We start from the raw sequence: 23,136 nt of genomic DNA, 5'->3' as shown, positions 1-23,136 counted from the left end.
TCAATGGGCAAACATCGTTCTTCTCTGCCACAGCTGTTACAGCTGTGGCAGAGAAGAATGATTTGTCTTCTATATGTTCTCAATGGGGTCGGCGCTGCTGCCACCGGCCCCATTGAGCGCATATACAGAAGCGAACAGGAATCGCAGATCGCAGATAGGTGCGATCTGCGATTTTTTGTTCTATAATTTTTCGGACGAGCGCATAAAAAGCGCTCATGTGTCCGATACCATTGCGAAGCAATGGTTTTAAAAAATCGCCGGACGCATGCGCATGCGCAAATCGCGGCAAAAAACGCCCGTCTGACTAAGCCCTAATACAGCAGTTTTAGGGGTTATGATGAACTTACAGCTCAGTTTGAATTTAATCATACTGAACTGAACTTTCTGCAAAAGTTTGGTGACCCAGCCAAACTGAACTTTTCAAACATTCGCTCAACTCTACTTAACACTATTGCATGTTTAATTATTAATTGATGTATATATACAGATCCAGTTATCATTTCTTTTTACCTGACTTTATGATGTCCCTAATTAATATGTATAGTTATTTCTATAAATTGTTGCTCTGTGTTTATTTATTAGTAGGTGTGTCTACTCTATTTAGTAAGAGAGCTGGGCACTGGTGTCTATGTCCACCACTGGAAATTGCTTATGATATTTGCCAGAGACCTGTGCATTGTGAATGTTCATTAGTTAAAATAAAAAAGCAAACTCCTACACTATTAATAACCATGAAAATGAGTGTCCTGAGACCCTATTACATGTTTATGGATGTGCAGAGCAGAGGTTTGGGGCTTATGTAGCTTATCCTCCTGGGAGAAACAATGAGTTATAAAAGGAAAGATGCCATTAGCTATTAGTATCAGCAGTTTTATATCCGAGCTGGGATATTTATCCAGTGTGTTCTTATATTCCACCAAATCCTCCTGATGTTCCATAGTTTATTAACGTTTCACATTTTATTAATTTGGGAAGAATCACACTCGAATGATGAAGAACCAAACAGTGATCACAAGTGTTCTTCTCATGAGTCTATCGGATGATCAGAAGATCATCTATGTCCTCTTTACTGCCTTTCTCCTAATCTATTTGATGACATTCTTGACCAACTTTCTCATCATCCTTCTAGTTGTTACTTGTGCTCATCTTCATACACCCATGTACTTCTTTCTTGGAAACTTGGCATTCTTGGACATGTCCTACTCATCGGTCAGTGCCCCAAGGATCCTCTTTGACCTTAGCACCCAGGACTGGTCCATCTCCTTCCCTGAATGCATAATGCAAATCTTTTTTGTCATCTATTTTGGGAGTTCTGAGCTTTTTTTGTTGTCCTCCATGTCTTATGACAGATATGTAGCCATCTGCCATCCTCTACACTACTCTCAGGTCATGTCCTGGGGAATGTGCACTCAGATGGTGTCTTTAGTTTGGTTTTCTGCTCTCCTCACCCCCAGCATTTTTACCTTATGTTTAAGAAGGTTGACGTTCTGTGGTCCCAACTTCATCCAGAACATCTTTTGCGACCTGCCACATTTGTTGAAAATCTCTTGTACTGATATTTTCATCAATCTTCTAGTCTTCTTCATTGTGGGGGGTTTTCTTGGCACTGTAACTTTTTTTACCACATTTTACCCGTATGTCAGAATTTTTAGCACCGTACTGAAAATCCGCACTAGCGATGGAAAACGTAAAGCTTTCTCCACCTGTACATCTCATCTGACTGTGGTTTTCATATTTTATGCATCAATAACTTTTATCTATTTCATTCCTAACACAAATAATCTTCTTACGCTGAACCAAGTAGCCACTATTATCTATACACTAATTACCCCCTTACTCAACCCCTTAATTTACAGCCTAAGGAACAAAGACCTGAAGGCTGCGCTGCAGAAAGCTTTACATATACACGTGATGATTCCAAGAAGTTGTGCATGACTTTGGTAATCAAATTAATGCTTTATGTATATTTTGGGTGTTTCAAAACTTATAAAAATAAATTGTCTAATGAAGTACTTCCAGAATGACCTCACTTGCTTCCCTAGTGCAATCAAGTAAGTTCTAACTTTATTATTGATGCATTCCATTATATAGGGTAAAATCAAAACAGAAAATCATTCTGCAATGCGCAATAGGTTTCTCAAAACGAAACGTATAAACAATAGATATAGATGTTTCTTGGAGATGAGTTATGTCGACAGTCTGGTCTTCTTACCTCTTAGTATGGAATGTACAAAAACAATTCAGACTTTACTGATGTATATATGCAAAGGTTCTTGTTAAAAGAAAATGACAATAATATGATATAAAAGACTAAGCATACAAGATGGATACAAGACACAAAATGGATACCTATTAATTGCTCTAACATTTCCCTCCTTTTGTAAACACTTCAGTATTCCTGATGTATGATCTGCCCCTACTTCCATTAGATGCTATTTGTCCCTTTGCCATAGAGATATCCCTTGATGGTAGGGAGGTCCATGCCACTTTACCTTTCCTTAATCTCCTGTCATGACCCTATGTGTAAAAGAAAAAATGAATCTAAGATATGAAGTGTATCACAATCTACACACGTTGGAGAGGAATAGCTAGTGTAGAGTTAGCTTACCCTCTATTGTTAGGAGTAACTTGCGCAAAAGATTTGTATATTCTCTTGTGACAGGTTGATTGCTTTTGCAAAAAAGGGGAATGCAGCAGAAAATTAAACGAATGGTAATATAGATTATCAGACATATCAGGAGGCCATGGAAAATGCTTTGCATAACATCCATAATCCATCCTCCTATTCCTTTAAACCAGTTTTGGGGGGTTAAAAATGGAAAATGTGTTAGCCCATCATGAATCCCTTTTTCCCTCATGCTCCTTTAGCCATCTATCTCTCATTTCGGAAATCCCTTATAAACTTGCTTGTATCTGCAGGTTACCCTTGGGATCAATATAATGGCAACAGGCAGGTCTAATGATTTTACACATTCCTCCTTGAGCTGCTGTGAGGTAATCTAAGACAATACTATGTTGGTTTGTTACAACGATCAATTGGGCTTGCATTGCACTTGTTTGATTGAATAATCCCGAAATTTGGTCATCTAGATAATCAGTGGTTTCGACTAATTTATCCCACATTTGGATTAACATGGGAAGGATGGAGTAAGTACTGAGCACATTATTGACAGGACCCATACTTACTACATGAGGTCTACCATTTGGTCTGTGGTATATATCTGCCTTTCTTTTGTAAAGTGTGTGTTCAGGGATACTCATATATGGCAGATCATCATGTGGCAGCACAAAGGAAGCAGACATAAGCCTAGCAAGGGTACGTAGGCCCGTATGATTTAGGGGATACCATTTATATGCCTCATGACCACAGACTATATATGCTAGGTGATATGGCTACTACCGTGTTATCTAGGATGCCAGACAAATGTAATCCGAAAAGCGAAAGATCCCAGGCTCGGGTTCGATTTTCCACAGTATTATTTTGCACTACATTGAGACCTACTTTTATTGTATAATTTAGACAGTGTAGGGATTCCCCTAATGTGGGTTCGACTCCTATGCAATGTACTGGTTTGTTGGGTAACCCATTGTAATCCTCATAGGGGGTGTAATCTGAAAGCAGAGTTGCACCATTTTTTGTGACTTCTATACATGAAAACTCCCTCCAGGAGAGGTAACAATTTGCCATTGCACTCTTTTTGGCAAATGGGATGCCATGGGGGTCTCCAGTCCATGAGCGACTTAGGACCAACCAGGGGTCACCAAGCCATGCACCAACCATCACTGAGGCAGACCTGGTCTGGTGTTTTTGTGACAACACTGGTTTCCCAAGACTTTTGTTAGACCATGACCTGATCTCCTCTACAGTGAGTGGTATAACCACATAGGGTATAGGGGAGGAGGCTATAGGAGCATGAGTACATATCCAACTAATTTTCAATTTTTCTGTATCACAAAATGCTGCAGTATTTCATGATGTTTAACAAATTTATTATCTCACTCGTTTTCAATTCATTATTCAAACCCCAAATACAAAGTACTATGACCATAATCAAAAGGATATGCATAGTTTTAGTTAGTATTCGATTCTTCTTCTTTCTGGTTGGAGATTCATTTACAGTGGCTGGTGTGGACCCAGTTAGGCTTTCCCTCAAGCTTTACTGAAGTATTTGTGGTCAACAGCACTTGGAAGGGTCTCTCATATTGTGGCTCCAGAGATTTTCTTACATGTTTCTTTAGAACTACTAAGTCCCCTGGCAATAAAATTAAAAATGAAAATATGGGCTCACCTCTCTCGCAGTGTCTTGGACAGATGCAATGGGAGCTGAATCCTCAAAGTTATAGTTAAATTTCAAAGAAAAAAAGATGGAGAACAGCTTCAACCATAAAAAACAATTCTTTCACAACTTATTTCAACCATAAAACACGACTTCTTTATTAGTTAATCCATTAAAGGAGCAATCTGCTTGCAAACATTGTATGCCAACCAGCTGACCACGTTTCGGTCAACTGGCCTTCGTCAACAGCAATAAAAAAGTGAAACATACATGATATATTTATCATATAGACTGATTAAAAAAACAGAGTGTACCTGTGAGCTGTTGTTAGCTACACAGAAGAGACGTCTGGACCTCACAGAGGTGGGTGTGCTCCACACATAATTAGCCAACTGGTGTGTAGTAACTCCATACTTCCATCAGGTAGTGAAGCCCCATTCAGAAAACGTTTCATGGCAGAATTCCCTTTTTGAAATCTTAAACAAAATTCTATGATTTAAGCCATATATAAATGCAAAAAGATTTTCTTATAATGAATCCATATACAAGATAATACTAGTAATTGATATAGATATGAATATAATACGGATATATCAAAAAATAGTAATATGGTAACTTTATGAATATGCGTTCTATTACTCTCTATTATCAGTGATTTTTTTCCCATTGCTGGCTGATTAGATGAGTGTGTACTCTATTGCTCTCTGTTGTCAGCCCTTTCAGGCTATTGCTTGTCTGACTAGGTAAGTATGCATTCTGTTGCTCTCTATTATCAGCCTTTTCAGGCTATTGCTCTCTGTAATCAGCCATTTCTACCTATTACTGGACTAACTAGGTGAGTACGTATTTTATTTCTCCCTGTTATCAGCCATTTCAACCTATTGCTGGGCTGACTAGGAAAGCATGTATTCTGTTACTCTCTGTTGTTAGCCACATCAGGCTGTTGTTAGGCTGACTAGGTGAGCATACATTCTATTACTCTCTGTTACTCTTTATGTTCTATTACTCTCATTCATTTCTGACTCTTGCTGGGCTGACTAGATGATTATGCATTCTGTTACTTTCTGTTATCAGCCTTTTCAGGTTGTTGCCTGTCTGACTAGTGAATATGTAGGAGGTGGGGTGGGGTGGGGGCGGGAGCAGAGAGGGACAGCGTATATCAGCTGGGCGTGAAAACCCGGCCGATATACGCACGTTGGAATAAGCCCTCAGAGTGTTGCTCCTAGACACAAAATAAATACCTAATCATTACTCTAACAACTTCTCCCGAGGACTTACTACTGTGTTTCCCCAAAAATAAGACACTATCTTATATTAATTTTCTCTCTCTCACTCTTTCTCTATGCATTACACAACCAGTATTTGACAGAAACTCCTGCAGCTCCTTTAACCCCGTAACACAACAGGACATAAACTTACATCCTGCAGCGGGAGTCGGCAGTAAATAATAGTCGGTCTTCTGCTGCAACAGGTGGAATCCCCGAAGTTAAGCCCCTACATGCAATAATCAATGTACATCGCAGCATATAAAGGGTCTCTAACATCATTGGCCGTCCACGATGTATTGCAGATAGTCAATGGGCTACCAGATACCAGACACTGGTGTTCCAGCCTGCCATGGCCTATGAATGCTATTGTGAGCGATAAGGCATTGCAGTGCAGGGCGCAGTATGTCTTTTTTTTCCCTAAAGTGGGACAGTATAGCTCCTTATTTGTGACAGGAGTACAGTCCCATCAGGGGACATTATGGCTTTTTATTCCTATCAAGGAATATTATGACCATTTACAGGGGAGGGGAGCAATATTGATATATATTACTACAGGACACCAGTAAGGGTATATATTCCTACTGGTGGGCAACACAGCTTTTAATTCCTAGAGGGGGACAGTATGGGGGACTTCTTATTCCTACGTGCAGCGTCAGATTAAGATTGACCACAGTATGGAGCAGTGAATTACGATTTGGCGGCCCTATGCCCTGTGGGCATTTTCTATGGTAAGACTGGATAGCGCAATAATCCAGCAAAGCACGTTTTATTATGCAGCCTTTTCTGACCCTGTAGGTAAAAATTCCAAATTTTTCTGCCCTGTAATTAATAATGCTGCCTCTTTCTGCCCAACTATTAATAATGTCGCATTTTTCAGACCCCATTATTAATAAGGCCGCCTTTTCTGCTCCTGTAGGTAATAATCCCATGGTTTTTTTTTTCCCCGTTATTTAAAATGCCACCTTTTTCTGCCCACGTAACTAATAATGCTGCCTTTTCTGCTGCTGTAGGTAATAATGTCCCCTTTTTTTACCCCTATAATAATTCCACCTTTTCTGTCCCTGTGAGTAATAATGCCAGCTTTTTCTGCCTCATAATTAATAATGTTGCCTTTTCTGCCTCTGTAGGTAAAAATGGTGCATTTTCTGCCCCTTTAGGTAATAATGCCCACTTTTTCTGTAATTAATTCCCCCATTAACAATAATGCTTCCTTTTCTGCCTCCCTTGTTGTATACCCCTTTTCTGCTAGTTTAAAAAACTAAAAACACTGGTATACTCACCTCCCTGTGAAGCATCCCCATGTCGCTCCAGAGTGGTCTTCTGTTCTTTCTTTTTCTGGGTGCAGCGTGGTCACATAGTACGCGCTGTGACACATGTCCCACTAGCACCAGTCATGGGAAATGGCACGTATCACCAGTAGAACCCTGTTTCAGGTTAAACTTGCGTAAAAGTTTGGTTTGGCACAAACCAGAACTGAGCTTTTGGCAAAACTCTACCAAGTTCTAATGGTTCAGTTCGCTCAACACTAGTCTAGGACTTTTATGGTTCTTAGGGCAAAAACACTGCCGTAGACGCAACTACGCTCCTAGCTACGGAGCACAGTTGCGCTTCAACGAGGGAAATCTCTTCCCTTTTCAAATTCTGCGACAGAGCGCCAGGTGTTTGAAAAAAAATAAGGAAAGGATAGATCTTTTCTTGGATGTAGTATTCACGGCCCAGAAATCCCAATAGTGAAAACAAAACTACTGAAATCCTATTGAAATCTGATTTTGTCTTGTCGCAGCCGTATAATGGGAGAAAAACACACTCTTGTGTTTTTGCCCTTAGTCAGTGTCAGGTCACCTTCAGACGACTGTATTTGGGTGTTTTTTATGGGTGCGTAAAATATATGCATACAATGTGCAGCGAATAGAAACTATTGATGTCAATGGGTTCATCCACATGAACGTTTTCTGCGTGCACATTTCGTGTCCATCCAAAAATGTAGGCCCTCCTCTATCTCCATTCATATTGTGCAGCAAAGGGCACAGTAGAGGTCTATGGGAGTTGTGGAAATACACACTGAATATGTGCATAAATTCGCAATATGGTCCATAATTCTGTATAATAAAAGACATCAGGATCTCATTAGGCTAAATAGCCTTTTAAACCATGGAAGAGGTGTGTCGCGCGAGTGTGAACAGGCTTTTAATGTGCAAAAAGAACAGTACTATGCGCAGACATGCATGCAAATCAATCTCATCAACCTTATTCATAGCACAAACAGGTTGAGCTGAGGCAAGGTATTTGCGCATACCTTGTACAACAAGCTGCCCTTATACAACACTTTTAGGGGTTTTGGTGAACTTACTGTTAAGTTTGAATTAATTCGGACGGAACAGCACTTTTTGCAAACGTTCGGTGACCCAGCCAAACTGAACTTTTCAAAAGTTCACTCAGCACTACTTACTACTATTGAGTTTGTTTGTATGAATTGATGTGTATATACAGGTCCAGTTCTCATTTGCTCTCTACCTGGGAATGTTCTTGTCATTTTACCTGACTATATTGTTGATCTTCCTAATAAATATGTATAGTTAGGCTGCTCTCATGCATCCACTTTTTTTACTACGATAAACGTGGCATTTTGAATGCCGCAGAAAATGCGGTATAACACTTCCATTGATTTAAATGGGGCCTTGCAGACATGCGCTCGACCTCAGAACTTTCCAGCGCCACAATTTTTAAGCGGTCTATTCTATTTATCCCCGTTAAGCACACCTCATTACCCATCACAGTGATGGTGTGCGCTAAAACACGCTGCGGCCGAAAACGAAACTAAAAGTAAAATCACAGCACTTTGCCAACGGTGTGTGTGCGAGCAGCCTTATTTGTATAAATTGTTGTTTTGTTTACTTTTTACTAGGTGTGTCTACCCTATTTAGTATGAGAGCTGGCCGCTGCTGTCTGTGTCCACCACTGGAAATGGCTTATGATATTTGCCAGAGACCCGTGTATTGTGAATGTTCATTAGCTAAAATGAAAAAGCAAACACCTACACTATAAACAACCATGAAAATGAGTGTCCTGAGACCCTATTATGTATTTATGGATGTGCACAGCACAGGTTTGGGGCTTCTGTGGCTTATCCTCCTGGGAGAAACAATGAGTTATTAAAGGAAATATGCCATTAGCTATTAGTATCAACAGTTTTATATCGGAGCCAGGATATTCATCCATTGTGTTCTTATATTCCATCAGATAGTTCCATAGTTAATTAACGTTTCATGTTTTATTAATTTGGGAAGAATCACACTTGAATGATGAAGAACCAAACAACAATCACAAGTGTTCTTCTCATGCGTCTATCGGATGATCAGAAGATCATTTATGTCCTTTTCACTCTCTTCCTCCTCATCTATCTGATGACTTTCTTGACCAACTTTCTCATCATCCTTCTACTTCTTACTTGCACTCATCTTCATACATCCATGTACTTCTTTCTTGGAAACCTGGCATTCTTGGATATGTCCTACTCATCGGTCACTGCCCCAAGGATCCTCTTTGATCTCAGCACCCAGGACTGGTCCATCTCCCTTCCTGAATGCATAATGCAAATTTTCTTTGTCATCTATTCTGGGACCTCTGAGGTTTTCTTGTTGTCCTCCATGTCTTATGACAGATACATAGCCATCTGCCATCCTCTCCGTTACTCTCAGGTCATGTCCTGGGGAATGTGCACTCAGATGGTGTCTTTGGTTTGGTCTTCTGCTCTCCTCGCCCCCATCATTTTTACCTTATGCTTAAAAAGGCTGACGTTTTGTCCCAACTTCATCCAGAACATCTTTTGCGACCTGTCCCATTTGTTGAAGCTCTCTTGTACTGATATTTCTATCAATCTTCTAGTCTTCTTTATTGTGGGGGGTTTTTTTGGTACTGTAACTTTTGTTGCCACATTTTACCCGTATGTCAGAATTTTTAGCACAGTACTGAAAATCCGCACTAGTGACAGAAAACGTAAAGCTTTCTCCACCTGTACATCTCATCTGACTGTGGTTTTCATATTTTATGCATCAACAACTTTTATCTACTATGTTCCTAACACAAATAATCTCCTTACGCTGAACCAAGTAGTAACAGTGCTCTATACACTAATTACTCCCTTACTTAACCGCTTAATCTACAGCCTGAGGAGCAAAGACCTGAAGGCGGCACAGCAGAAAGTTTTACATATACACGTTGTCATGTCCGTGCGGCTCACAAGCAGCATGCTCAGCATAGACACAGGGTGATGTTAACAACCACAGGAGTAGATTGATTTATGCACTGCGGAACAGTGCGCACCACAACTGAGATACATAACCCAGATGTAAAGCCCGTGCGACTTACACTCAGCATGGGGATAGGGCACGTACACACTGTTGGAAATAGCCGCACACCATGCTATGCTGAACGGTATCACCACTCCATGGAGAAGGACACCTGGCCCTAACCTAGCAGGGAAGGTGAAGGGTCCCTGTCTAGAAACGGAGTAATTGTCCCGATAGATACAGCCCCACGGTCTTCATCCTGGGCCCTGAATGTCCCTATAGGAACCCCTGGAAAGATGCACCAAACAGCAAGGCAAAGCAGAAATGAACAACAGGAAAGCAACTGAAAAGGAACCCGTAGCTACTTACCTGCAAGTCGCAATACACCCAGCACGGAAGAGCTCCAAACTCCAAGGACTCCACCATGGAACTGAATAAGCAGCACAAAGCACAAGGAGGGGTGAGAATATAAAGCCACTCTGCACCTGAAAACTGGCATAGAGAACAGAAAACCACAACTCCACCCTACCCCCCAGGCATGACTAATCCAGCCTGCAGCAAAGAAAGACAGCACCAGCAGTCTCTGCACATGGTGAATTATCCCTTGACCTGCCTAACAAGACGACAGGTTTTGGCCTATGTTGAGGCCAGCATGCCACGACGGTGTCGTGACTGACAAACTGTGACACACGTGCTGATTCCAAGAAATTGTGCATAACTTCTGCTGAAGACTTACAATAGGCTTACTGTAAAGACAAGATCATCTTGGAGCAGCATTATATTCAACACTAACACAGAGGTGTTCTCATGACCAGTTGGGATAACCACCATGTGTAGTGCATTTCCATACAAACAAGAGGTGGAGGACATCTTCAACCATTAGAAAACTTCTTTACTATTTAAGGCCTTAGTCAGACGGGCGTTTTTTTGCGCGATTTGCGCATGCGCATGCGTCTGGCGATTTTTTAAAACCATTGCTTTGCAATGGTATCGGACACATGAGCACTTTTTATGCGCTCGTCCGATAAATTATAGAACAGAAATCGCAGATTGCACCTATCTGCGATCTGCGATTCCTGTTCTCTTCTCTATATGCGCTCAATGGGGCCGGCGGCAGCAGTGCCGACCCCATTGAGAACATATAGAAGACAAATCATTCTTCTCTGCCACAGCTGTAACAGCTGTGGCAGAGAACGATGTTTTCCCATTGAATTCAATGGAGCCGGCAATACAACCGGCTCCATTGAAAGCAATGGGCTGTCGGTCAGCGCTGGATGAATTGTCGGGAAGGGCTTAAATATATAAGCCCTTCCCTGCAATTCATCCAGAAATGTGTTAAAATAAAAAAAATATATATACTTACCTTGTCCCAGGAGCCGGAGTTCAGCGCGGCTGGCCTGCAGTGGGTGTGAAGGGGGTGTGAGTCAGACCTGCCCCCTGATTGGCTCAGCGCTGAGCCACTGAACTCTGGCTGCCGGGACAAGGTAAGTATATATATATTTTTTATTTTTAACACTTTTCTGGATGAATTGCAGGGAAGGGCTTATATATTTAAGCCCTTCCCGACAATTCATCCCACACTCGCCCGCAGCGCATAGCTTTCAATGGAGCCGGCTGTATTGCCGGCTCCATTGAATGCAATGCGCTGGACAGCTCCGGCCCGTTTCTAATGAAACGCGGCTAGGAGCAGATTTTCGGGCGATTTTCGAGCATCGGTCACACGATTTGCGGATGCGCATCAGTCATGCGATCCGCAAATCATGCGAAAAAACGCCCGTCTGACTAAGGCCTTAAAGAGCAGCGCATACATATATAGCAAGTGCAGGAACGCTAAATGCATTTCAGACAAGTGGTCTTTGTCAACAGCCATGTGACCTGGAGTTGGGGTGTCTTTAGGGTCAATACATGTCTGTCTCGTGTGAATTGTTTTGTGGATGTGTGTCTTGTGAATGTACTAATAAACTGTCTTGTTGCCCTTCCTCCCCCCTGTTAACCTGTGAATTGTGTTTAGTCTCACAAGGAGGAAGTAGAAGGGGAAGGCAGAGCTAGAGAGAAGAAGAAAGGGTTAAAGAGATGTAGTCGGACGTGTCAGCATGAGGCTAAAGCTGATTCATGCTTCTGCCCATGCAGAGCCATGGGTTTGTCTCACATTCCGCAAAACATGCTGAAAACAAGACCTAAACAAGGACGTGTGAGATTGTGTGTAACTGAAACAAGTCAGGAAGAAAACCTGTGAGAAGTGTCATGTCCGAGCTGTCATCTTGCTGTATTCTTGGAAAATCAAGGTTAAATATTGTGAGCAAAGGAAACTGTGTACCTCCGGTTTTGAAAGTTACCTTTGTATGGACTCTGTTATTTACCAACAAGTAACTAACTAAAGGAAAAGAGGTACTTGCATCACGTGACAACACCATGAAGATTTATCACCATCATCTATATTTTGTTTGTTCTATTTATGAACTTGCATGCGACCAAGCTAGGCCCTTGTCACCATTGTCAGTGGAAGTTAATAGAGACATCTAAAGAATATCCCCGTGGTCTCCTCTGCAACAACGTGCCTCAAGCTCTAACACCTTGGCGTCATAAACAGGATGAAACCTCCATGCCTTACATATTAAAAGGGACAGTTTGAGACTATCTTTGACTTTTAAATTGGAATTACACTGGCAACCTAACTTATAAATGAAATTTATGTTATCATATGCTCTACAGGATGAGGGAGAACTGTGTGGTGTTACTGGGTGAAGTAACTTTGATGAACCTTGCTGTTATGCCCGGGAGTGTAAGTACAAAAATGGATGGTCAACATGGTGCCCAGCCTTTCTCTTCTTCCCACCATGAAAAGCCCTCCAAAGCTTCCCGCCACAAAAAAACCCACGAGCGGTAAGAAAAAAGTAGGGGGAAGGCAAGCCCCCATTGCGGAGCTAACTGGAGGCAAAGCCAGGGACCACCCACAGAAGTCCACCGCACACTCAACAGAGACTGAGCAGTGTACGCAGGAGGACAAGGTGGAAATTTCAACCATTAGTAGTAAAGACTCTCCTGACATAGATGGGAGCAAGATTTCTCAGGGTGTGCTAGCCAGCTACCCACCTGCCAAGCCCCACTTTTACTTCGGCGATGAGCCAGAGGTACAGGAGCTGTTATCTGGTGTCAGGCCACTGTCTGCCGCACCCTTGGTGGAGCTTGAAGGGGATATCGTGCAGCCTGCACTGCTGAAAGTCTTTATACCCAACCAAGACTTGAGGTTGCATAGACTGGCTCTTAAGCAGGCTTTGAGGAACAGCCTGGCCACAGTAAAGAGGAAAGCAGAGACTCCTAGCATGAAGCTGGATGTTGGTTCAGCTACTGTTGCTGCAGCAGGAAAACATGTGTTGGGAGTGACTGAGCCTGCTTCAGATGGTGCAATGGTAGACTCCACTACTTCCAGTCCACAGAGGCTGTACTCCTTTGTAGCTCTAGAGGGAGCTACCTTTTCTTCATACCCAACTTGGATCCTGCTTCATAGGGACAACAAAGAGGCCAGGCAGGCCATTCTAGGGTATTTACAACTATTTGTAAAAGAGATTAGTGACCAAAACTTTGCATTCGTGTTCCAAGATGTCCACGCCAAGCTGCAGGAGGATACCTAGGGAGATCCAGAAGGTCAGGGTTAGTGGAGTCCTGGGCCGTCTGTGTGTTCATCACTAGAAATACGGTCATGAGAAAGCAACCCGACTCCCACCGGACTTTCTACTGACTCAGAAGCTGAGGAGCCCACATTACCGTGGAGACTTCAAGAAAAAGAGGACTAAGTAGAAAAAAAGGACTCTTGAACATTTTTTTGTTGCTTTGGGCTGCTAAGACAATTTCAGGTAGAAAAGAGATTTTTCTTTCTTAAAATAATAACAATAATAGTTCTAATTTGGAAAATGTATATATTATTTGTTTTTGCTGGGACTCTAGAGGGTTAATTTTATGTGAAGAGAAAATGTAGCATTGAGATAAATGTATGTTAATTAGTATAATCTAATCTAGTTGCATAATAATATTTGCCGTATTCTCTATGTTGAATGTGGTGAGTGTCTCATGAACAGTACGAATGGAAGCAAGTGTGGTATGTTATAGAAACGTTAAAAGCAATAGTGCAGGAGTCAAGTTGGAAGAAAGTTCTAAAGTAGACTGGAGGAAATGTTGCAGTGTGAACTCAGTCTAATGTAATGTAGTGTCGGAAGAAGAAAATGTGGTAGCCTATCAAGAGATAACAATCCTAAATCCACTTAGAGGATTATCAGTTCGAGACCCGGTGTACGTTTGCATCTACTTCAGAGATCAGTGTCTCAGAGACACATCCCCATTTCTGTCTGCTAATGCTGCACTTTTATTCTCAGCTAGGGGTATTTGTATTACTCCTGAAACAAGTCAGGAAGAAAACCTGTGAGAAGTGTTGTCTCTGAAATGTCATCTTGCTGTATTCTTGGAAAATCAAAGTTAAATATCGTGAGTAAAGGAAACTGTGTACCTCCGGTTTTGAAAGTTAAGTTTGTATGGACTCTGTTATTTACCGACGAGGAACTAACTACAGGAAAAGAGGTACCGCCATCACGTGAAAACGCCTCGGCGATTTATTGCCACCATCTATAATTTGTTTGTTATGTTTATGTACCTGCGTGCAACCGTGCTAGGCCCTTCTCACCATTGTCGGGGAAGGGGGGGTCATAAAGCCATCTGTGACAACCATCTAAGAACTGTCCCAAGAATAACAATATTCTGTACACCAAAAGATATGAAGAAGGAAGAAGAAAATAAGCACTGTATAAGGCCTCCTTCCCACGAACGGATTTACGCCGCGTAATTCGCGGCGAAAATCCGCTGCGTTGCCCGCTGCTATTAGGTTCTATTGAACCTAATAGCTCAGTGCTCCCGATGCGGAATTCCGCACCGTGAAATCTCCCGTCCTCACCCGCGGCATGCTCTATTTGCCGCGGGTGTACGCGCTGATGGCTTTCATTGCAGTGAATGGAAGCTGTCCGTTCACGCTATCTCCCGCTGTAACACAGCGGAAGATAGCGTGAAAACGCTTTCCCGCCTACCGCCGCCGCGTCGGGCGTGTCACATGACGCGGCGGCGGTGGGCGGGGAAGCGTCTTCACGCTATCTTCCGCTGGTAAGTATGGGGTCTCTGGGGGGGCGCCGTGACGGGCTTCGCCGCGGAATATTCCGCGGCGGAGCCCGTCACGCTCGTGTGAAGCCGGCCTAAGGGAGAGGCGCTGTCCACTCCCCCATTGCTTACTGCTTGGAGTGGCGTACAGCTGTTCACAGTTGTGGCCGGTAGCCGAGCTATGCTACACCCCTTTGGCCCAAGATTCAGCCAGGCAGAGGGACAGAGCTGAAGAGATGTTCGGGGGCCATGTAAGAGTGCTGAGAAGTGTTGTGTTCAGAGGCTCCCCTCTGCCAGCCAGTGCCGCAGCCAAGGAGGAGAGGGCAGACAGAGGACTCTTCAGTTGCCATTTTGTTGAAGCCTCATGGGAGGCTTTTGGAGGAGTCTCTGTGCCCTCCCTGATGTTGCTGTGACGTGACTAGCACAACACTCCTAGAAGAATGACACCAGGCTAGAGATAGTGTATGGGTCGAAGCCTCCCTGAGCTCTGCCCCCAGCCCTGAACTTTTGGGACTTTTGTTGATGCAGTGGGTGCCCTAGAAATAAAGAATTGTAACTGCATCACTGAAGTTCAGTGACAAAGCCAGGCAGAAGACAGCAGTGCCACATAGAGGGAGCCACTGAGCAGATGCAGCCCCTGAGAGAAAACTGGGTGCTGCACAAAACCAGCATTTAAAGTGGTGGAAACTGCAGAATAGGAAAAGGGCCTTGAAATTGCAGTGGCCTGATAGCAGTGCAAGAAGAGTGATGTAGGCAAAGGGGCATTTCGAGTAGGAGTTGAAGATGTGAGCTGCCAGCGAGAGACGCCTTATTGTACATACATTGCATTCAGTCCTCAGTGGGTCAGAACTCCTAAGTTGGTGATGTACTCTGGCACTTATAGTGCATTCAGGCCGCAATGTTGCCATGAATATAGTACAGAGTACGATGTTGAGTATGCAGTACTACGATATATATGTTACGAGTGACTTCGTTAAAAATACATAACGATTAAGTATGAAATATTCTCCCATAAACTGAAAAGTTGACCATAGTTCAGAATTTTTTTTCATAAAAAAAGAAGTACCTCCACCTCCATCTGTCACCATCATGTCATACACAGCACCACCATCTGCTTTACACTGGGTTCTCATGTCCAGGCTTAGAGGTGTTGAGAATTGACAACAATGGGGGGCATTTATTTTTGCTATAGACCTGCTACTTTATATGTACCCCCAAGGATCTAAAGCAAAGAATGTCAGAATGTTCTTAATGATGTAGAAATGATGGACATTACATCCTTGGTTCTTCATTAGTTTACCAATCGGTGTTTTCTAGGTAGCGGAAAATTCAATGTCTTTTTGTAAGTGAAGCGGATCGTTGTAGAATAAACTGCTCTGTAACCTTCCAATAGATGGTGTACTAATTCTTCGCTATATCTTCGCTATATATACTGTTCCCTCATTCCATGTTTATATTCGGTGGCAACTTCAGGATAGATGTACTGTCCTCACATTTAAAAGGGTTTTCAATAGAGATGAGCGAGCCTACTCGGCCACGCCCCTTTTTCGCCCGAGTACCGCGATTTTCGAGTACTTCCGTACTCGGGCGAAAAGATTCGGGGGGCGCCGTGGGTGAGTGGGGGGTTGCAGCGGGGAGTGGGGGGGGGAGGGACAGAGAGAGAGGGCTCCCCCCTGTTCCCCGCTGCCACCCCCCCTGCGCCGCCACGCCTCCCCCTGCCCCCCACGCCCCCCGAATCTTTTCACCCGAGTACTGAAGTACTCAAAAATCGCGGTGCTCGATCGAGTAATTACTCGAAACGAGTAGGTTCGCTCATCTCTAGTTTTCAACCTTTTAAAATTGATGGTCTGTCCTCAGTATGGACCATCAATATCAGAACAGTAGGAGTCAAACCATTCAGGATCACCACAGATTAGATGATTGAAGGGACGGCAGGGCTAGTGAAAGCACAGCAGCGGCTTCAGTATTTACATCCTAGCACGACTGTCCCCGTACTGTAGTACATCGTAACATTAATAGCGACTGTTCAGAGTACTACAGGCTTGTCCCATTGAAATGCATGTAAGTATTCAAAAATTTTGTGCTAGGATGTAAGCATTGAAGAGGCTGCAGCGCTTATACAAGTGCCGCAACCCCTTCAATCAGCTAATCGGAAGGGATCCGGAGAGGTGGACCCCCACTAAACAATTATTGATGGTCTATCTTGAGGATGGGGTATCAATTTTTAAAAGGTTGGATAACCCCTTTTAGTTCTTTGTTTTATCCCCACTTTTCAAGAGTTCTAACTTTTTTTATTTTACATACACAGCTGTATGAGGGCTTATTTTTTGAGGGAAGAATTGTATTTTTGAATAATACCATTTAATGTACAATATTATGTACTGAATAACTTAACATTTTGAAGTGAGGTGAAATGAAAACATTGCAATTGCGCCTTTTTTGGGCCGGTTTTGATTTTATGGTGTTCACGGTAAAGTAAAAGTGACATATAAACTTTGTTCGATGGGTCAGTACAATTATGGTGACATCAAATTTATTATATTTTTTAATGTTTAACTACTTTCAAAAAGTGAACCCAAAACTTTTTTAAACAAAAATTGCTTTCCATCCTCTATTCTGACACCTAGAACTTTTTTATTCTTTCATCCATTGGGCTGTGTGAGGGCTCGTTTTTGGCAAAGTGAGCTGTGGTTTTCATTAGTAATTTTGGGGTATATACAGCCCCCTGTTAAAATGCCCGATTTTACACAGATGAATCATTTCTCCCTTGGTCTCCTCAGTCATAGCTCGTTCCCCACAGACTTCTCGCAGACTGGATGGAGGCTTTGGCAAAACATAGCCGGGTTCGGATATTTTTCTTTGTTAGAAAAGGCTTCCGTCCTGCCCCCCCCCCACCACCACCACCACCACCACCACCACCACCACCCCACCCCGCAGCCCAGACATATAAAGAATAGAGGAGATTGTTGTCACATGCACTACACAACCTGTACTTGCCAGAAACTCCTGCAGCTCCTTTACTGTTACTGTAAGCCTCTTGGCTTATAACACTATCCAATGCAAGCATCTAGTGAGATCAACCACCGTGAGCATATATTAGTGCCAATCACATTGCCCATATAGCCGTGCTAGCAAGCAGTATTAACTGCAGTGCCCATATAGCAGTTTTAATCAACAATGCCCATAGAGTAATACCAACTACAGTGACAATATATCAGTGCTAGTCACAAAGACCATAGAGCAATACCAACCATTGGGCCACATAGTAATACCAACCACACTTAACCCTACTCATACCAACCATTAGGACCGCACTGTGTGCCAACCATAATAACCAAATAGTAGTAATACCAACTACAGTGACCATATAGCAATAGTAGCCACAGTTACTATGTAGCCATACCTATCTTCGTGGCTCAGTGTGATTATGCGGCCATTCCTTCTGTGGCTATTGTACCTTTAATTTGGGCATAGATGGGTATTTCATGGGCAGCTCCACTCCCTCCTGTAGATATTAATGATTATATCCAGAGTCACATTCTCACCTGTTAATAGTACAACACTATAGTACAGGAATTCTGTAAGCTTCTCCTAACACCCCTCAGGACTGTCAGAGGGCAAAATGAACCCCAGCTAAAGAAGCGAGGGGGCTGATAATGTCTACGGGCAGCATACCCTACTGTAGTGAGTGCCCAATGAAGGTATTTCAGGGCATTATCAGAACCTCCCTTATAGGCAAAGCGCTAAAGGGTTGCCATCCATTTAATTCAGGGTATTGGATTTCCTCACACGTTCAGGATCTCTGCTTGCTGCCAGTGAATGACAAAATATTTTTATTTATATCCAGAGGCGGAAAAATCTGTGAAGACCTCGTACTTCTCACAGCTGAGGGTCTGTATCCAGTCTACAGAATCCTCTGTGCCGCTATAGCCTAATAGTTCTGCTTTAAGAGCATGGTGTAGCAGGACAGAGGAATCCTTCATGAGAATGACAGTCTGTCAGACCCCAGAACTAGGTTTTGCTTAGTTTTGACAAGATTTGATCACCACTTGTTACAACTGGGTGATTCTTGGCTAGTGTAAGGCTGGGTTCACACAGGGTGGATTTGCCGCGCCGCAGCAAATCCACCTGCGGGATTAGCTATTCATTTGGACGAGATTTGTCAAAAATGTCATCCACACAGGTTGGCGAATCCGTAGCGGCAAAGCCGGCCGCGGCGTGTCCATTCTTTTTTTTTCCATTGCGGCCGCACTCTCCTCTATGGGAGCACCGGCCACAAATGAAAAGCATGCAGCCAAGCCGCTCCAAAACCAGTGGCTAAGTGCCGCGGGTTTTGAAGCAGCACTTTCCCGGCGGAAATCTCACGGTTTTTCGCCGTGGCAAAACTGTGAGATTTCCGCCGGGAATACGTCCCATGTGACCCCAGCCTAAAAGCACCCTTACCTAGCAACTTAAAGGAAGTCGTGACTCTTTGCCGGCCGGAGTGACGTTATATGCATAAGGTCAGGAAAGAGTCACAGCATGCAAGACTTCTCTAGCCGGGGTTTCATCTGCCATGGGTAGGGATACAGGCACAGTGGGAACGCCCATCAAATGGTGCTACCCTTCTTTTCATATAGTGCCCAGCCCAAAGACTGGGCTATATCAGGCGAGTAGAGTCACAGAGGAAAATAAAAAAGGTATGATTATACTCTTCATATTCACTTGGTTGCCCAAAATCAGGTGACAGACTTATTTTTAAATGTGATTTCCTGATCACACTGGGTTTTCAGATCTAAATGGTTAATTGAACAAGTCCCTACCCAAAGGATCTTAGTCTACTACTGGTAAGGAGCTGGACACATAACTTCTCACAGGTGCCTACCAATAAGATCCTTGGTCATCCAAATAATCATTAGGAGAGTTTTTTTAACCCCTTCCAGGGCATAAGTTTAGGTCCTGGCAGCGGGTCACTTCCCACAACAGGGCATAAAACGTACGCCCTGGGGATAGAGTGAGATCATAAGTGATCTCGCGATATCTGGCAGCGGGAGACGGCTGTCAGTGATAGCCGGCCTCCCACTGCAACAGCGGGGGTGCATCAGATGTGATCACCACTGTTAACCCCTTCCCTGCCGCTTCCTCTGTGACCTCATCGGGCTCTCGCGATGTAATTAAAGAGAGCTTAGTTGGTTGCCATGGTAACATGGCGCCACCTACAGGCGTCCTGTATTACAATTGCCTATGATCGCTGTAATACGCTATAAGGCATTGCAGGAGAGAAGTCCTGCAATGCCTTATCATAGCGATCATCGGTGCTATAGTGAAAGTCCCCTACAGGGACATAGATGGTGTAAAGAAAATTTAAAAAATGTGCAAAAAAGAAAAATGTACAAAAAAGAAAAAAGTACCATTTTTAGGTGCTTTTTCTCATATTAGCATGGAAAAATGTAAAAAAAAAATTAAATCCCACATGTTTGGTATTGTCATGTCCGTAATGATGTGTGCAATAAGTTGGACATGCGTTTTATTCTGTACGGCAAAAAGCGTGAAAAAAAAAGCTAAAAAAATTCCAAAAATGCAATAAAAGTGATCAAAAAAGCCGAATGTACCCTAAAATGGTACAAATAAAAACTGCAGCTCGTCTCGTAAAAATAAGCCCTCACAGAGCTCTGTACATAGAAAAGTAAAAAAGTTACAGGACTTTGAATGCAGCGATTTAGAAAAAACAAAATTTCCAAAAAGGGTTTTTATTGCAGAAAAGTGGAAAAACCTCAAAAAAAAAAGAATTTATGTATCATTGTAATTGTACTGACCCGCAGAAAAATGGATTGTGTCATTTATGCTGCATGATTAACGCTTAAAAAAAAACAACAAAATCTATGGCAGAACTGATGCATTTTCTCTCCCTGTTATCATAAAAAAAAAAAAAAAGTTTTACAATATAGTCTACGTACCTAAAAATGGCACCAACAAAAACTGCAGCTCGCCACGCACAAAACAAACCCTTATATGGCCGCGTCGACAGAAAAGTAAAAAATGGCTTTTGAAAAATGGAGATGAAAATCCGCCAAAAATCGTTGCGTCATTAAGCCCAAAATAGGCCATATTCTTAAGGGGTTAAAGAGGTCCCCCACTGTGTAAACATAATAAAAAGCTCATACTCACTGCTTTCCGCTCCTCTCCCACCGGTGGCAATACGTAGACACAAGTAGTGACACTCACCTCTTTTCTTGTTAAAGCTTTGAAGCAAAGTCATCTTCTTGTTCCTCATTTAAGATAAAATTCTGCATCTTCTGCCTGAGTTAAGGTGCTCATATACATCAGAGCAGTGCTTCCCAAACTTTTTCAGCCAGGGAGCCCTTATTGAATTAAAAGTTTCCCATGGAGTCCGACGGAGTGTTTGGTAAGGGGAGGGGTTAGGGGCGTGGCTTATCATGACATATGATTTTTACCTCCATCATTATAATAAGATCAGAGCCGTTTAAAAAAACAGGGCAGAACGCTGGAGCACGGGCCGGGCTATTGATATACAATTCATTTAAAATTAACATGCTGTGGAATTAAGTTCCGCACCACATGTCAATATCCGCATGGCTTTTGAGCAGATTTTTGCCACAGCGTGTGGATGAGATTTTAAATTTCCACAGCAAATCCACCCCATGTAGTAATAGTGACCCCCTATATTGATGGCCCCAGTAGTAACACTGTCCCTTATATTGGTCCCAGTAGTAAGTGTCCCCACAATGGCCTCAGTAATAATATTGTCCCCTACAGTGGCCTCAGTAGTAAAATTTTCCGCTATATTGGTTCCCCCAGTAGTAACAGTGTCTCCGATATTGGTGGCACCGTAGTAATAGCATCCCCTTTATATTGGCCCCAGCAGTAATACCGTCCCCTATACTGGTGGCCCCAGTAGAAATAGTGACCCGTTATATTGGTGGTCCCAGTAGTAATAGTGTCCCTTATATTGGCCCCAGTAGTAATAGAGACCCCTAATGCGGCTCCAGTAGTAATACAGACCCCCTATATTGGTGGCCTCAGTAGTAATAGTGTCCCCTATTGTGGCCCCAGTAGTAATAGTGACTCCTATTGTAGTCCCAGTAATAATTATGACCCATATTGTGAACGCAGCAGGAATAGGCTCAACCTATTGCAGCGCGAGTGGTAATAGTGACCCGTATTGCGGCCCCAGTAGTAATAGGCTCCCCCTACTGTGGCCCCAGTAGTAATAGTGACTCCTATTGTCGCCCAAGTAGTAATAGTGACCGCTATTGCAGCCCCAGTAGTGATCTGCCATTGGTCCACACTCTGCTCCCCCCTGTAGCTGTGTCCCGACAGGCTGTACTAGGGAAATGAATGTCCAAGACACCTAATACACAGGACTTGCGGTCGGCATAGCAGCGAGGATCATATGACCAGAGTCGGCCTATGTGATCCGCATTGGTATGCCGACCGCAGGACCACATATTAGGTGAGGTGAGCCTAGATCCTCAATCGGAGCCCTGATAATCACTTGTGGAGCCCCAAAAGCCTCACGGAGCACACTTTGGGAAACCCTGGTCTATTCAAACTCCTTACTGCAGGGTCTTAGCGGTAACACGCCTACTAATCAGACTTTTATTACCTATCCTAAAGGCTGGTTGAGACATAACGATTATCCCTCAAAAATTCGTTTGAGCGATAATCATGTGCTTTTTGCAAGTTGATCGCAATCGTTGAGCAATCACCTTGCGCTCCGAGCGGAGGATGCAGAAAACAAGCGGGGCCGCTTGTCTTCTGCATCCAGCCGTTCCCCGCTTAAAGACATTTGTTCCCTGTTTGCAGGTAAGGGTCACCACTCTATTCACTTTCTATGGGATGGAGGGAAATTACTGAGCACATCAATCTCCGCCTGCCAATAGAAGTGAACTGAGCAGCGGTGAACTGAGAGCTCCATTCACACAGGGCATCTGGGTGTTCCCATTTCGGTATCGTTGAGGGTCGAAATGCTGAGGCCCCCAGTAAATCAAACATTTATCCCCTATCCTAGAGATAGGGGGGAAAATGTCTTTCTTGGGAAAACCCCCTATTACACATGTAGATGATCATGAAAGACTGTTTGAAGGGTCATTCCAAGACAAATCACCCACGGGGTAACATCCGACCATCTGCCATTTTTAGGAAAATGTGCTTATTAGAGAT

The 23,136-nt window shown here is 43.2% G+C and overlaps 2 protein-coding genes across 2 annotated transcripts; both read left to right on the top strand.

The window, feature by feature from the left end:
* Positions 1-990: 990 nt before the first annotated feature.
* Positions 991-1,935, top strand: LOC136620250 (olfactory receptor 1G1-like). Its single transcript, XM_066594955.1, has one exon. The coding sequence runs from the start codon at positions 991-993 to the stop codon at positions 1,933-1,935; it is 945 nt and encodes a 314-aa protein (XP_066451052.1).
* A 6,912-nt stretch (positions 1,936-8,847) lies between these two features.
* Positions 8,848-9,816, top strand: LOC136620249 (olfactory receptor-like protein DTMT). The gene has a single exon (XM_066594954.1). It carries the CDS (start codon positions 8,848-8,850, stop codon positions 9,814-9,816), a length of 969 nt encoding a protein of 322 aa, XP_066451051.1.
* Positions 9,817-23,136: the final 13,320 nt, after the last annotated feature.

This window comes from Eleutherodactylus coqui, chromosome 3 (assembly GCF_035609145.1).
Source record: "Eleutherodactylus coqui strain aEleCoq1 chromosome 3, aEleCoq1.hap1, whole genome shotgun sequence".
Classification (NCBI taxonomy): Eukaryota; Metazoa; Chordata; class Amphibia; order Anura; family Eleutherodactylidae; genus Eleutherodactylus; species Eleutherodactylus coqui.
This window is presented reverse-complemented; position numbering and strand designations above follow the sequence as displayed.

What these genes read in the sequence shown, in the direction of transcription:
- LOC136620249 (XM_066594954.1), top strand. Translation starts at nt 8,848, where the DNA reads ATGAAGAACCAAACAACAATCACAAGTGTTCTTCTCATGCGTCTATCG.
- LOC136620250 (XM_066594955.1), top strand. Translation starts at nt 991, where the DNA reads ATGAAGAACCAAACAGTGATCACAAGTGTTCTTCTCATGAGTCTATCG.